General features: G+C 40.6%; 2 protein-coding genes across 3 annotated transcripts in view; one reads left to right on the forward strand and one right to left on the reverse strand.

Moving 5' to 3' along the window:
- Positions 1-14,770, forward strand: part of RABEP1 (rabaptin, RAB GTPase binding effector protein 1) — a 104,908-nt gene extending 90,138 nt beyond the window's left edge. For both annotated transcript variants that reach the window (XM_061175483.1, XM_061175484.1), the window contains 6 exons: positions 1,988-2,128; positions 6,980-7,169; positions 7,811-7,866; positions 10,065-10,163; positions 11,134-11,250; positions 12,039-14,770. In XM_061175483.1, coding sequence (XP_061031466.1) covers positions 1,988-2,128; positions 6,980-7,169; positions 7,811-7,866; positions 10,065-10,163; positions 11,134-11,250; positions 12,039-12,140 — 705 coding nt within the window. In that variant the 3' untranslated portion in view covers positions 12,141-14,770. The remainder of the gene's footprint in view (positions 1-1,987; positions 2,129-6,979; positions 7,170-7,810; positions 7,867-10,064; positions 10,164-11,133; positions 11,251-12,038) is intronic.
- Positions 14,771-15,135: 365 nt separating this feature from the next.
- The window catches only part of NUP88 (nucleoporin 88), a 28,683-nt gene continuing 27,342 nt past the window's right edge, over positions 15,136-16,476 (reverse strand). The window contains exons 15-17 of the mRNA XM_061176776.1: positions 16,093-16,219; positions 15,815-15,933; positions 15,136-15,384 (exon numbers count right to left, since the gene is read on the reverse strand). Of these exons, the coding sequence (XP_061032759.1) occupies positions 15,321-15,384; positions 15,815-15,933; positions 16,093-16,219 (310 nt within the window). The 3' untranslated portion in view covers positions 15,136-15,320. The remainder of the gene's footprint in view (positions 15,385-15,814; positions 15,934-16,092; positions 16,220-16,476) is intronic.

The following is a 16,476-nucleotide window of genomic DNA, read 5'->3' on the forward strand; positions in this document are numbered from 1 at the left end:
TGTCATGTCACTTTAGTCTCCTTTAATCTAGAACAGCCACCCACCTTTTGTTTTTGGCTTTTATGACATTAACATTTTTGAAGAGTCCAGACCATTTGCCTTGTAGAATGCATTTGATTATTTCCACATGGTTCAAGTTAGACATTTTGGCAAGAATACTACATGGATGAAATGATTCAATGGAAAGTTCATAACAAGAGGCATGTTATGATGGGTGGTTCCATTGTTGGTGATGTTAAGTTTGATCACTTGGTTAAGGTGATCACAGTCGTTTTAGAATGACTACCAACAGCAAACTTACTAAGTGAAGTTCAGCATTTCTTTGTTGGCCCTCCATATCCACGGTTTCCACATCTGTGGATACAGAGGGCTGACTGGAAGTGACTTGAGCATCTCAGTTTTTGGTATGGGAGCGTGTCTTGGAACCAGTCCTCTGCGGATACCAAGAGAACCTGTAGTTCTTTTTACCCTTAGAATGTTATGCCAGGTAAAGGTTTACAGTCTGGGTGCTGTGTTCAAAAATTACTTGAAATGACTTTTCTCTCTGTGGTTGTGTTATCAATTTGATACAAACAGAAACAAATGGAGCTATGTATTACATTTTTGGATTTTCTTCTTTTTGGATTGACTTTTTTGTTTTTTGAACATGCAACATGGTTTATAAGTCAGAACTATAAAAGTATATAAACACTCAGAAGTTTCACTTCCATTCCCTGTCCCTTTCACCCTGTTCCCACCAACTCCTATACATGATCATTTAAATTTATTTTTGGTTTATCCTTCTGTTTTTCTCTTTACAAAAATAAACAAATATAAACATATTCTTCTTTCCCTTCTTTTATATCCAAAACGTAGTGGGATGCTATTATTTTGTTGTAAATGGGTTGAAAGTGAGCATAAAGCAACAGTTGATTCTGGTCTGAAATAAATAAGAACCAGTAGAATTAACCAAAACTTATGCATGACCTTGCCTGCCTACCAGCAGTCTATTTGTCCTTCAGGATGCAGCAGTCACCTTTTGTGGGAAATGTTCTTGAACCCTCTCCACTAATTAGGTACCCTTTGTCCTTTTATCACTGCTGTACCCATTGTCTGTTACAGCACTCGTAGTATGGTTGGGTAATTTTTGGTTTACTTATCTTTCCCTCCACTGTACCATGTGCTTCTCTAGGGCAAAGTCTATCTTTTATCCCTGTATTCTCCATGGGCAGCAAATCACCTAGTGTAGAGTAGTAGCTGCTGAACAAATGTTGGATGTGGAGTAATCTACACTTATGTATATGTTCAATGGTTAGTAGTAAAAATTAGCAGAAATACTTTTGCAGAATTTTATCTTATACTCAAATTAGCTGGACTAACTTTTATATTGATATAAATTCATATGAAATACTTAAAATTGTTGTATACATCAGAAAGTGGAAGAAGTAGGAACGTGTTCCATTTTGAGAATGAGCTGCTCAAATGTCCTGCATTTCCTAAGCATAAAGCCTCTTGATGGCGTCTAATATTTGGGGTCCTTGGGCCATTCACAGTGATCCTGAGCTTGAACATATGTATATGTAATGAAAGATGAAGATACTGCTTTTTGTTTATCCCTGCCTCCTGTGGAACGCATGCTGTGAGGAAATAGGAGTTGTCTTGGAGTACACACTTTTTTTGATATAAGTCTTGATTATGTCCACCTCTTCCATTGAGCTAGAGATGCTGGTCCTAGGGATATGGGGGAAGAAATTCATTACTTTTAAGCTGTTGGTAGAAACAGTGGAGAATAAGCTCAGATACTTGCTTCATTTCCTGTCCCCTTGAATATATGTAAGGGCTGTAAATCAATAAATCTCTGAGCTGCTTTTTTTAAGTCTTACAGAGCTTTATCATGTACCGTCCATCCTCAGCCCTTATTTCATTTGGCCTTTGTTTTTCTCTGGTGCAGTTATCAGCAGATAGGATTTACCTTTCTGGCCGTGATTAGTGTCTGTTTCTATTTTAGGCAGTGCTGATGCAGTCACGGGAACAGGTTTCAGAAGAGCTGGTGAGGTTACAGAAAGATAATGACAGTCTTCAGGGAAAGCATAGCTTGCATGTGTCATTACAACAAGCAGAAGACTTCATTCTCCCAGACACTATAGAGGTAACTTATTTTCTATAAGATCAAAAATGTGAACAAGTACATTTTCTGAAATGGCTACAAATTCTTTTTAAAAAAGTCTACAAATAACAAATGCTGGCGAGGGTGTGGAGAAAAGGGAACCCTCCTACACTGTTGTTGGGAATGTAAGTTGGTGCAGCCACTATGGAAAACAATATGGAGGTTCCTCAGAAAACTAAAAATAGAGTTGCCTTATGATCCAGCAGTCCCGCTCCTGGGCATATATCCAGACAAAACTATAATTCAAAAAGATACATGCACCCCTATGTTCATAGCAGCACTATTCACAATAGCCAAGACATGGAAACAACCCAAATGACCTTCAGCAGATGATTGGGGGCTTCTCTGGTGGTGCAGTGGTTAAGAATCCACCTGCCAATGCAGGGAATGTGGGTTCAATCCCTGGTCTGGGAAAACCTGCATGCCGTGGACCACCTAAGCACATGTGCCACAACTACTGAGCCTGCGCTCTAGAGCCTGCGTGCCACAACTACTGAAGCCCGCACGCTTTAGGACCCGCGTGCCACAACTACTGAGCCTGTGTGCTGCAACTACTGAAGCCCGCGTGCCTAAAGCCCCTGCTCCACAACAAGAGAAGCCACCCCAATGAGAAGACCATGCACCGCAACAAGGAGTAGCCCCCGCTCACCACAACTAGAGAAAGCCCATGTGCAGCAACGAGGACCCAACGCAGCCAAAAAAAAAAAAAAAAGATGAATGGTTAAAGAAGATGTGGTACACAATATACAATGGAATACTACTCAGCCATAAAAAAGAACAAAATAATGCCATTTGCAGCAACATGGATGCAGCTAGAGATTATCATACTCAGTGAAGTTAAGTCAGAAAGAGAAATTCCATATCATATCACTTATATATGGAATCTAAATATGACACAAATTTATGAAACAGACTCACAGACATAGGGAACAGAATTGTGGTTGCCAAGGGGGAGGGAGGGTGGCGGAGGGATGGACTGGGAGTTTGGGGTTAGTAGATGCAAACTATTACATATAGAATGGATAAACAATAAGGATCTACTGTATAGCACAGGGAACTATATTCAGTATCTTGAGATTAACCATAATGGAAAAGAATGTATGTTTGTGTAGGTATAACTGAGTCACTTTGCTGTACAGCATATATTAACACAATATTGTAAATCAGCTATACTTCAATTTGAGTGAAGTAAGTCAGAAAGAGAAAAACAAATACTGTATGCTAACGCATATATATATGGAATCCAAAAAAATGGTACTGATGAACCTAGTGGCAGGGCAGGAATAAAGACACAGACGTAGAGAACGGACTTGAGGACACGGTGGGAAGGGGAAGCTGGGACGAAGTGAGAGATTAGCACTGACATACATACACTACCAAATGTAAAATGGATGGCTAGTGGGAAGCATAAGGAGATCAGCTCCATGCTTTGTGATGACCTAGAGGGGTGGGATAGGGAGGGTGGGAGGGAGGCTCAGGAGGGTGGGGATATGGGAATATATGTATATACATAGAGCTGATTCACTTTGTTGTACAGCAGAAACTAACACAACATTGTAAAGCAATTATACTCCAATAAAGATGAAGAAAAAAAAAAAAGGATTCCCTGGCAGTCCAGTGGTTAGGACTCTGTACTTTCACTGCTGAGGGCTCAGGTTCAATCCCTGGTCAGGGAACTAAGACCCCTGCAAGCCGCATGATGTGGCAAGCAAACAAACACATACATACATACATACAGGCTTTATTGGGATATAATTCACATACCAAATAATTCAGCCATTTAAAGTGTACAATTCAATGGTTTTTTAATATATTCTCAGATGTGTAGCCCTCACCACAGTATGTTCATCACCTCAAAGAGAAACCCCTTACCTTTTATTCAGCCCTTCCTCCCCAAGGCTTAAGCAACTACTAATCTTTCTGTGTATAGGTTGTCCTGTCTTTCTTTCCTATGAATGGAATCATACAATTTTTGGTCTTTTGTGTCTGGCTTCTTTCACATATCTTAGTGTTTTCAATGTTCATCCATGTCATACCATGTATAAGTACTTCATTGCTTTTTATGACCAAATAATACTCCACTATATGGATATTTTGTTTATCCATTTGTCTGTTGATAGATATTTGGGTTGTTTCCACTTTGGACTATGAATAATGTTGCTATAAACATTCATGTATAGGTTTTGGTGTGGACATATGTTTTCATTTCTCTTGGGTAGAAACCTAGGAGTGGACTTGCTGGGTCGTATGAGAGCCCTGTTTTATCCTTTGAGGATCTCTCCACATCCTCACTAACACTCATCGTTATCTCACATTGTGATTATAGCCGTCCTGGTGGGTGTGAAATGGTATCTTATTGTAGTTTTGATTTGCATTTCCCTAATGGTTAATGATATTGAGCATCTTTTCATGTGTTTATTGGCCATTTTTATATCTTCCTTGGAGAAATGTCTATTCAGATCCTTTGCTTACTCTTAAATTGGGTTATTTGCTTTTTATTTCTTTGAGTTATAAGAGTTCTTTATATATTCTAGATACAAGTCCCTTATCAAGTAGATGATTTACAGATATTTTCTCCCATTCTGTGGATTGTCTTTTTCATTTTCTTGATGGTGTCCTTTGAAGCACAAAAGTTTTTAATTTTGATAAAGTCCAGTTTATTTTTTTCTTCTGTTGCTCATGCTTTCAGTGTCATATCTAAGAATCCTTTGCCAAATTGAAGGTCTGTATTGTTCTTGCAGGACCAGATTGAGAGTGCACCAGAAATTAAATATTTGAAGGGGGTCACCATGCTGGCTCCTTGTGATATTTGTTTTTCTATACAGCACTTAGGGCACAGCACACTCTGCCTCCTTCTGTCTACCGATAATTTTTATGGCATTTGCTCACTTCCATTCTTTTGTGGTTGGGAGAATCAGGGCTGCAAAACCAGAAGTTTCCTGAGACATTCATAAGTATCTCCTTAACTTTTTCCAGACTTTATATTCATATGTTTTATTTTTTTAGTTTTATAAATTTATTTATCTTTGGCCGCGTTGGGTCTTTGTTGCTGTGCGCGGGCTTTCTCTAGTTGCGGCGAGTGGGGGCTACTCCTCGTTGCGGTGCGTGGTCTTCTTATTGTGGTGGCTTCTCTTGTTGCGGAGCACGGGCTCTAGGCACACGGGCTTCAGTAGTTGTGGCACGTGGGCTCAGTAGTTGTGGCTTGCGGGCTCTAGAGCTCTCAGGCTCAGTAGTTGTGGCTCACGGGTTTAGTTGCTCCGCGGCATGTGGGATCTTCCCGGACCAGGGCTCGAACCTGTGTCCCCTGCATTGGCAGGCGGATTCTTAACCACTGCGCCACCAGGGAAGTCCCTCATACATTTTAAAACCTTTCAACATCATGAAAAATATCATCTTAGGCTAAACCCAAGTAAACACTACAAACAGTATAGGCAAAGATGAGATTTCATAGAGCAACTCTCAAAACGAAATAGAAAAAATATTTCCTGTAAGATCCTTCTGTTTTTTTTTTTTTAAAGAAATTTATAATTGTTAAATTTTTAAAAGTCAGACATTACAGAGATTTATAGTTTTGTAAGTAACAGTTTTTCCTAATCCTTCCCTGCAGATTCAACCCGTACTGTTTGGACCTCGTTCTTTTTTCCCATATAGATTTTAACATGACTCTTAGTTTTTGTTTTTATTTGCTCATTTACACAGGCTCTGTTGCCTACCCTGCCATTAGCTCCTTGCTCTCCCTGTCCTTTCCCTGCCCTCCCCCAGCTTGTGGTCTCAGCTCAGGTTACTGACACTCTGGAGAGCTCTCTCTCCTTTCTGAACTGGTGACTGATCTCATCAAGGAGAAAGTGTTGGGGACCTGTCTATTTTTGCTGTCAGCATACCACTTCCCACTTCTGTTAAACTTTTCACTTGGCAGGAAAGGTTCCTCTCTTCCATGTTCTATAAGGACTTTTTGTACCTAGATTTAAAAAAATTCCAAGAATCCTTGAAGGTTATAACCAGTCTAGCTTATAAACCTTGATTCTGTAATAAATCTTATGAAATTTTTCTTGATACAGTTTTTCAAGAAAAACTGCCTTTTTAGTTACTGCCTTTTTTTTTTTTCCTGCTGTTCTTTAATTTATATATACATTTGGTAGTTATCTAAGAATCCCAGTTTTTACTTTAGAGTTGCTTTAGGATATAATTGGGAGGATTTTTTTTGGGGGGGTGGAGGAGGATTTTTAAAAGAAGACAACTACAATTTAGGGAAAAAATAAATTAAGATTTAAACTGAATTTATTACAGAAAAACAGCTGATCACCTTAGAAAGCCTCTCTTTGCCATACCTGCCTCTGGCCTAACAGTACTTTGCTTTTGCGGTAGGGGTTCAACAAGTGTTTGTTTGAATGAATAAATGAATAAGTAAGTACATTCTGTCCTCTTGGAGTTCATACTTGCTTCTGAGTTTCAGTCTTTTTGGTCCTCATTCACTAACTCCCTTCAAATTTAAGCAGGTAATAGTGGAAGTGTCTAAGCTATTCATAGTGAATCCCACATTGTAAGTCACTTCAAATTTTAATTTTTCCATTTATGAAACAGTTTTGAGGGAAAAATATGTAGTTCACAATACACATTTTTTGGTTAGTAATGTGGTTATTTCTTTAACATACTGAATAATAACATGGCATAACACCTGCCCCTCGAAGCCAAGAGTGGGTTGGAGTTCAAAGTCCTAAATTTTGAACCGTCTAAAACAACATCTGAAATTCTGGTTGCAGAAAATCTTTAGCTTTTTTTGTTTCTTTTCTTTCACCCTAATAAACCCAATATCCATTTGTTTCTTGAATCTAGGCGCTCCGGGAGTTGGTATTAAAATACCGTGAGAACATCATTAATGTGCGGACAGCAGCAGATCACATGGAAGAAAAGCTGAAGGCTGAAATACTTTTCCTGAAAGAGCAGATTCAAGCAGAACAATGTTTAAAAGAAAACCTCGAAGAAACTCTGCAGCTAGAAATAGAGAACTGCAAGGAAGAAATAGGTGAAGATAAAAGTGATGTAGTTTAGAATTGAAGGCACTAAATAAAACTTTTTCTCTGGTTATAACAGTCTTAGAGTGTAGAAAACAAAAAAGTATAGGAAAGAACTAAGTAAGGACTCAGTCCCTTTTTCCGGATGTTGATATATCCAGTGATTAGGAGTTAAAAAAAAAAAAACCAAAAAACTCATCTTTTTAGGAGCTCTGGTGGCCTCTCTGGCAATTACTAATAGATAGGAAATTCAGGACTTGAACCCAGACGCTGGGGAATATGAGTAGATGGGTGGCATTTCCTTGCAGAACTCAGAAGTGTTAACAGACTCCTGCTGGGATTAGCTCCCCCCACACCCCCCCGAGTTAGGTGTAGGTATTTGATGCAGAGACAGTTTATGACATGGTGTTCTCGCATGGTGTTCTCGTGTGGACTCTCACTTTTCCTGAGCTTGATTATGATGCTGATTGGTTGGGGATAATTTTGAGAAAGGGGTGTTGGTCCCCCACCCCCATTCTGCCCACTGTTTAGTACAATATTTGACTTTCATTGCATGAGATTGAGCTTATGGGGGAAAGGAGTGTTTTAAGAAAAAATTTAAATGCAAAATAATGAATAAATGCTAACATGTCTCCTCCTTTTTTCCTCCTAGCTTCCATTTCTAGCCTAAAAGCTGAATTAGAAAGAATAAAAGTAGAAAAAGGACAGGTGAGTTTCATGAGTTTCAAATTGATTCTGTCAGCAGCCAGTATTTATTTATTGAATCCTACTGTGCTAGACTCAAGGAATAAAATATAGTTAGGACATAGTCCCTGCCTTCAAGCAACTCCTGGGAAAAATACAGTGGAATACGGGCGTGATGGTGGTAGAGACCATTTAATGAGAGCCTGCTCTGTGTTGACTGGAGGAGATACAGGGAAGACTAAGATGTGACTTAGCCTGGAGCTTCCACTGTGGTGGGAGGACAGGCAAGGTGTGGCCTTGACATGATAGATACTTAAAGCTACAGTGGAAATAAGTACAAAATCTTTTACAAACAGGAGGTGATGTTTTCTAGCTGGCTTAGAGTCTCCTTCTCTTAGACACCATGAACACCTTTTGGTAGATGACCCCATTCAGCTTACTGGCCTCGTTATTCATTGACTCAATGACCTTTGCTTCTGTGTTGCCCTGCCTTGCCACACTGCTGCCTGCACCTTGCCCCACTTCTGACATCTCACTCCAGGCTCATGCCCCTGACCCCTGTCTACCATCTTTCCAGCCCTTAATCCCATAGGTTCATCTGTCTGAGTACCTCATTCAGACCTTCAGTTCCTTAAACTTTTCCTTTTCTGTTGGTTTTAGCAACTTCTTCATGGCTTTGCTTTCTTTCCTTCTAAGCTGCATCTGACATGGCTTGCCTCTTCAACTAGTCTCCCACTAACGCCTGCAAGCCCCCTGATTGCTTGTTCTTGTGCTACCCTCACTTGATACCACTTAACCCTGGATTAATCCTGGTGTCCACCTTCTGTGCCTCTGCCCCCAGCTGCTGGTTCCACTGGAATGAGTAACACTGCGTGCTCCTGCTGTCAGGTGCTGCTCCGTAGCCTTTCATTTGCTCTTAGTTGCTCCTTTCCATTCCTCACGGTGGATGTTTCAGTCACCACTCACCTCACCTCCTCATGATGGCACGTGATGGCCTTGTACCCCTGTCATAAGCAGGACCTACCTTCAGCTTCTTGGCTCCTCAGTTACATGTTCTCTTATTTTTCTTCCCAGCCTTCTCTTTCTTGCTTCTTCAGAGGAAAGGATGACCTGTTTCTGACTAGTCTTCTGTCACTGCACATGTGCTTTGACTGAGTCCCTCACATCTTTTCCTGGCATCCTCTCCATCTTCCCCTTCCAGTATGGGCCTTGAACTTCTACCTCTTTGTCTTTTCCATTATGCATAACCAATCTCAGAGGTCTCCCGGTAAGAGGGGAAAAGTTTCTCTTTGGATTGTACTTCTTTCTCCAGCTACCAGTCCTTCTTCTTCCTTTTATACCCAGAGTTCTTGAAAGAGTCGTCTCCACTGCCCGACCTCCCAGTCACTCCTCAGCCCACTACAATCTGGCTTTGGCTCCCACTGTGCTATCAGGTTACACTGGCAAAAGTCGCCAGTGTTCCAACGTGTCCCATCTTTCCCACTCCCTCTGCCACTGTTGGGTCGACTTCAGTGCTCACCTGGCTCATTCTAACAGCCTGACTTCTTTCCCTGCCTCCAAAATTTATCCTCTTCAAATTTCGTTTTCATATTGAAACCAAGGTGATTATAAACATGACTGTGAGCCAGTCTGGTTTAAAACCCTTCAGTAGTTCCCTTTATCTATATTCCTTAGCCCAGCTGGGATCTCTTGCCTCACCACTGCCTTTCCGGCCTTAGCCTCCAGGGCCCCCAGCACTCTGTGCTGTAATGTAGCAAGAGCTCACCTCAGTTCTTTAACTCATTTTTTTATACGTCAACTCCCTCTTTTTGGAGTATCTCTCTCCACCTTCTCCCCCTTACCACCCTTTAAGGGTCAGATGTCATCTCTTCAAGGAAGCCCTTCCCAACTTTTCTGGCAGAATTAAGTGCTTCTTCATCCATGTTCACATGGCATAGTTAACTTACATGTCTGTCTCTCCTGATTTTTCCATCCCCAGGCCTTAGAACATAGGAGGTGCCTAATAAACGTTTAATAAGAGAAAGAATAGGTCTTGAAGAATCAGTAGAAGATCCACAGATGTCAAAGGGTAAGAAGAGCATTCCAAGCATAGCCAGTATCCAGGGCCTAGGAGGATGCGAGCTTGGGTGCGTTTCTCCAGGCTGCAGGCCCCTCCAGGCAGGTGTGCTGTGACCTGTAGGGAGTTTCTGTGTGTTTCAGCTTTTCCCTTTTTAATTTCACAGTTGGAGTCCACATTAAGAGAGAAGTCTCAACAGCTTGAGAGCCTTCAGGAGATGAAGATCACTTTGGAAGAACAGTTAAAGAAAGAAACTGCTGCTAAGGTGACATTTTTGTTGGTAGTTTCATAAAAAAGCAGTGTGAAGAATGTAGAATCACATCTTCACTGTTTAAAAAAAAAAGCCCTGCTGCTTTGAATAGTGCCACCTTCTGAAAGTTGGCAAGACTCTCCGCTCGCAGAAAGAAAATGGAATGACTTTATCTCTTTAGAGTTGGGTCAGATGTGCACACTGCCAGCTCTGGAGGTCTGTGTCACAGGCTTAACTGGCTTTTTAGGCGTTGAGCTAAAGGCCACGAACCAAACTTGGCACTGCCATAGCCAGAAGCACTGCTTTGGAAGTGTCATTCCATTTGATTGATTTATGAAATATTGCACTGAACCATATTTGCTGCCTAAATTCTGATTAGTCCTGTTAGAATAAAAGTGCATGGGGCTAACTGTGGGGGAAGTTTGGTTTTGGTGGGCTGTGATCTAACCTTTAAGTGTAAAAATGTTGTGTGTTATTTAATAGTCCTGTTTTTAGAAAGGCTCCTGCACAGGGGGTCCTGCTGAAGAGTTTCCCTGTAAGGAAGACTGGGGATAGCTGGGGCTGCCTAAGGCGTATTCATTGAGAATTTTCCTGGCAGATGCTTGACTGCTGTGGTTGTCAGAGGAAATCCCTAAAGATCCTGTCCTGTTGCTATGACAGCTACTGATCTTACAGCAGCTGCTTTTTGATGATTAATCATTGTCACCAGGCTGCTGGGGGTGAGGGGTGGAGCGCAGCACTTTCATTCATTTTTAATTTGGCTCTCATACTCAGTTCATTTTAGGACCCAGAGCAAGTAGCTTAGGCAATGTGCACCCTTGCCCTGTAAAGACAGAGACAAAGGGAGACTAACAGGATACAGGAATATGATGGGCACCCACCTTTCCTCTCTAGTAGTAGGAAACGACAAGTGCCTAGATTTCCTGAGTGATTTGACCTATGGCTCTCCAGCATTAATCCTCATTCAAAACTTGTATTTTTTTAGGTTACTGTTGAACAACTAATGTTTGAAGAGAAGAACAAAGCTCAGAGGTTGCAGACAGAACTAGATGTCAGTGAACAAGTCCAGAGAGACTTTGTAAAGCTTTCTCAGACCCTTCAGGTGAGGCATTTGGGGAACCACTAGACAGAACACTGAGGAGGCACTTTTGGGGTTCTTGGTACCCAGGAGAATTTGCTAATCCCTGACTGGCCCACTGGCAATAGCTAGAGGATTAGAAATTATGGCTGCCCCTGCCCCAGCTCCAAATGCCGGCCTGGTCATTTAAGCTGGAAACCTGGTTTATACCTCAGACTTGTCCCCCTTTCTTTCCCTTTTCCTCTTCCTTGCCGGCCCTTAAGGGTAAAATATAAAGTCCTTAGCGTAGCATGTAAGACTCTTCCCAGCCAGGCCTATCCCTGCGTTTTGTCCATCTCTCTGCCTTACATTTTATATTCTATGTTCTAATTTTTAAAAACTACTTGTGGTTCCTTACCCACAGCATGTGTTCCCTCTGGAAGCATGGCCCCCTTGCTCCTTTCCTCCAGGGCCCTGCTTAGCTTTGTCCTCCCTGTGGAACCCTCTCTAGGTCCCCAGGCTGGTATAGTGACATTTAGTATATTGTGCTAAAACTCCATATAAGCTTGTTCTTTTCCCCCAACTGAACTGTGGGTTCTCAGAGGTCAAGGATCAGGTCTCATTCATCTCCATAGTCCCAGCACCTTACACTGGGTCTGTTACACAGCAGCTTTTGAGAATTGTTTTTTGGATTTAATTGTTCTTGCTGCCTCTTTCCTTTGAAGTGACTAGTCTCTGGTGAGTTAATCTCCATCTCAGCTAAACCAGTCAGAGTGAACCAGAAGGTCTAGGCAGGAGCCGTCTGCACTTACCTCGCTGCATTATTTCTCTAGGTGCAATTAGAGCGGATCCGGCAAGCAGACTCCTTGGAGAGAATCCGGGCAATTCTGAACGATACCAAACTGACAGACATTAACCAGCTCCCTGAGACATGACACCCTCATGGCAGGACTCTAGCCTGCACTTTGGGTTTTTAACTCATCTTTAGAGCAACATTAATTATTATTTAACTCTTAACTGAAGAAGAAGTCACACACAGAAAAAGGAAGACTGGAGAAATGCTTAATTCTAGTGGGCAGACTGTGCAGCGCGGGAGCAGCAAACAGCCAGGGTAATTTGCAGCAGAAAAGACCTTTCAACTGGGAACGCTAGCCAGACTCCAGACCTGATTCCAGTGAGTGTGGGATCAGATTTGGTGATGGAGGAAGTGCTGTTTCCTTGCCTGCTTTAGTCAACATTTCCCTGCCCTACAGCACCGTCCCAGTAGTGTTTGAAATGGCATTTCCTGTTCATAGCTGTTGGAAGAGAGAATTTGTTTCTGTTGTCTAGAGTTCATCAGTAACAGTATTCAGCTAGCAGACAGAGGTGGAGTATGCCGTATGAATATTTTATATTAAAATATGAAGTTTGAGAGCAGCCCACTGGCTAGTGACTGTATTTCCTAGCTCAGTGTATTTTTTTTTTTAACCATTTTATCTTGCATTGGAGGACCTTAAATGCTACTGAAACTTGCCTGAGAACCATAAGACGGTGGCAGACAACCAATTCAATTGAATTGGAACCGAACTAATTATGAGGATTTGCAAACTTGGCTGGGGCTATATGTATTGGAAGTTGAGGTTAAAGGAAAAGCACAAGAAACTGTTTGGAAGCACTTTTCCTGCTACCTGGGTAAGTTTCGTGGACTCACAGGTACCAGGGTCAAGCTGAACTGGCACCATCTACTCTTTTGAAAACTGTTTTAGTTTAGTTATTGGATCAGTGGAAAAAAATATTAATAAAACAAGCTATGTCTGACAACATCTAGTATAAATTTATAAGTCTGCTGCTTATTTTATTTTCAACTCGAGTCAGTGGGCCTGAGTACGTACTTGTTTTCAAAAGTGTCAAATACAAAAATGGTGATAACTAGGTTTGGCAGATACCTATTTTGTATTTTTCTTTTATATTTTAGACCTGGAGTGTGATAATGCTTATGGTGAAGTTGGGGAAAACCCAGTTAGTTGATCAGTTTGGAAATCTGCTTTGTCATTTCTGTGAGGTTAGATTCCTTTCCTGTGTGGATAAAGCTTCAATGAACAGGTTGTCTTTGCCATAGCCTTATGAAGTGTTGCAGAAAGCACAAGAATGGATTTATATTCACTGTTTACCTGCAGTACTGTTAGCCAGTGGAAGACTACACTGTTTGATTCATCATACAGATGGTTCCAAAGTAAAACTGTTGTTTTCAAATTTTTGTGATTGGTGTTGTGTAATGGCAGAGTACTTGAAGGAACCATATGGAAATTAAGTGGATTGAGTAGATTGTTTGGCTCACATAAAGCTACAACTTGAATTGTCTTTGTTATAAATGAAGTCATAATGGACTAGCCCTAAAGATCTTTATTTCTGTCTTCCATAGGACAGGACAAGGTAAGGCCTACATACCTCATTCCTTGGGCTATTGCTGTTGTCTTACATTCATGATTATGAATTTTGAAAGTAAACACTAATTATGGAAATAGTGCTATAGGCTTGCATGCATGAAACATTATTTTAATTGGTTTAAAGTCCCTTTGTATAAAGTACTACTCTGTTTCCTTTAAAGGAAACATGTATCCTCATTGAGTTACAGGGAATTTTATTAATTCCAAAAATACAATCACTTTAAATTACATAAGTGTCAGACTAGCCCCTTGGATAAACTCCAAGCTAATTTGTTTCAGATTATTAAAATTGGCACCATAAATCAAGATGGATAATTCATAACCTTCCGGAACGAACTGAACTACAACTCCCAGGGAACTGCTTGGCTGAGACTGGGTACCTTGCTGATGCTGATATTTTTCTCCGTAAGATGGTCCTGGGCCCATAAAATTCATGATTAGGAAACTGTTTGTTAGCACTCTCTACAGTGGCAGATGCAAATTGTTGGAACCCACTTTTTTGAGAAAAATATGCTAGAAAAACCCAAACTGAGACTAGGTTTTGTTAACAAACAATCTCTACTTCTGGTATGAAACACTTCTTTAAACTGGGTTTTCTTTATAAATGGGAAACTGATTTAGAAGGTAGTGTTTAGCCCTTCAAGACAAAAGAAAAGGTCAGCTGGGTTTCACGAGTGTTCCTGCGCTTGTATTCAGTCTGTGTACACGTGTTCTCACGCATGTCTAACCTGATTTACCTCTTACCTGTAACCTACCACCTTACCATGTATGTGGCTTTTAATTGGCAGTCACTCAGCCATTTCTAGGCAGGTACGGTATTACCTTTCAGAACTCGTTGGCAGGTATAAAAATATTACCTAATGCTAAAAGACAAAAACATATACTGTATACCAAGCTATTTGTTTCTCCATTTGAGATCCTACATGTGCACCTCATACCCACTCAGTGACATGTATTGGGACACAGAGCACAGCCGAACTCAGCTCTGAAAGGAAATACTGCCTGTCGAGGAAGTGAGCCAGCAGTGGCCTTGCAATTGTGGATACCGAGTTCTGCTCTGAGCAGGTTTCAGGTATAACCATTTGTTAACTGTACTGAAGGTGTGTCCTTAAGAAGAAAGTGTTCAAATTAAAAAAGCTGCTGTCTAGTATACTGTGTGGCCTTTTCCTTTGAGTTCTAGGGTTCTGTCCCTCTTCAGAGTCATATTTCTGGTGCTGCTACGGTAAAATGCAGCTTTTATTCTTGTTCAAATATCAAGAAAACTCAGTAGGGTTCATGGAGGTCTGGCAGTGTGCAGCTGAAAGTCTTGGGCACTTTTTTTTTTCTTTTAAATCCTAGGAATTTAAAATTTAAAAGTATTTCCTAGCTCAGTGTATTTTTTTTTTTAACCATTTTATCTTGCATTGGAGGAGCTTGCATTAAAAGCTGGGAATCTTTTAAATTCAGCAAGGGCTGAATACAATCATATACTTGAGCGTGTATATAAACCACATTCCAATTTTTAAATAAAAGCATTTATTCAATAATTAATTATAAAACAAGTAAAGTATAAAAAGTGATGAACAACCACACCAAAGTTCATCCTTTAAAATGCCTCTTTATAAATTAGATAACGCTACCTGTTCGTTTTACAATGAGTTTAAGCCTTCACTTGTGTTAATTTCAGGTGTGAATCTGTTCCTGGTGGTGTCAGAAGTTTACATGATTTCGGATATCGTTAATTTGCTTCACCATTTCTCTTATGTGCTCACCCCTGTAAAATCATAAAGTTACTCACTTTGGGTAATAGAACAAATGAATAAACCATTAATATTGATTCATAAGAACTTAGTAATACTGAAGTATCTTAGAAGTGCTCTGCTAGAATTAACGGCTAAAGGTTTCAGATGGATAGTAATGGTAATTCATTTAAGGCTAGCGGCAGCAAATATAGTAGTGGAATTGCTGGAAATATTTTTGAACATATTCACTGGGGAATACCTTGACCACACAAAATTATAAAGAAAGACATCCTTTTTGACCCTCTCACTATACTCATCTATTAAGTCCATATCTATCACCGTCAAGTCCTGGTAATTACTTGACCCACAAATGTCAAGTGGTCTTATCTGGGCAAAGAAAGGTTGATTTTGGCATTTTACAAAGAAAAAACTACCTCGCACTAATAGCTGATTGGTACTTACTCCTCCTTCAGGATGGACTGAATGCATTTTCGCTGGTAGGCGCTGAGAGTAATGGTGGGCTTTTGAGGACTTAGTACCTTTTCCATCTTTCGTTGTTGATAGTCTTTTTTCATAGTAACCTTAAGTATCAAACAGAACACAGACACTTTAGCTATGGTTTGCTATACATTTTCATAGTATCTAGTTTAGTCTATTCTTTTTACATTTTATAAAATTATTTTCTGTAGAAGGAACACTTTAAGAAGTACCAAAGGTAGCCACCTTGTATACATTCCTACCTGTTTGATGGCATTGCCCAAATGTCGAAGTTGATCAGGTATCAGCTGTAATTCTTTCTTCATGTCTCTCTCACTGTCAGAGAGAACTGGGAGCTGAGAGTGAAAATTGTGAAGTACTTTTTTCATCCTGTAGAAGAGGTAAGCAAACATCTCAGCTTAAGATCTCGGCTCCTTAGGAGGAACACAATCCTAACTAAAGCTCCTAATTTAGGAATCTGGTGTCTGTGAAGGAGGCCTCCACAGGATGGGTTTGGGGAAAGCATCACTGCACTGTCTTCCGTAGAATACACCTCAGAGGGAGTATCTAGCACCCGAGAACTTAATAACACTAGTAGTACCTGACCTGAGCAGGGAACCGAATGTTATACAATTACACAGCCCACT

The sequence above is a fragment of the Eubalaena glacialis genome, chromosome 19, assembly GCF_028564815.1.
Source record: "Eubalaena glacialis isolate mEubGla1 chromosome 19, mEubGla1.1.hap2.+ XY, whole genome shotgun sequence".
NCBI classification, from domain to species: domain Eukaryota; kingdom Metazoa; phylum Chordata; class Mammalia; order Artiodactyla; family Balaenidae; genus Eubalaena; species Eubalaena glacialis.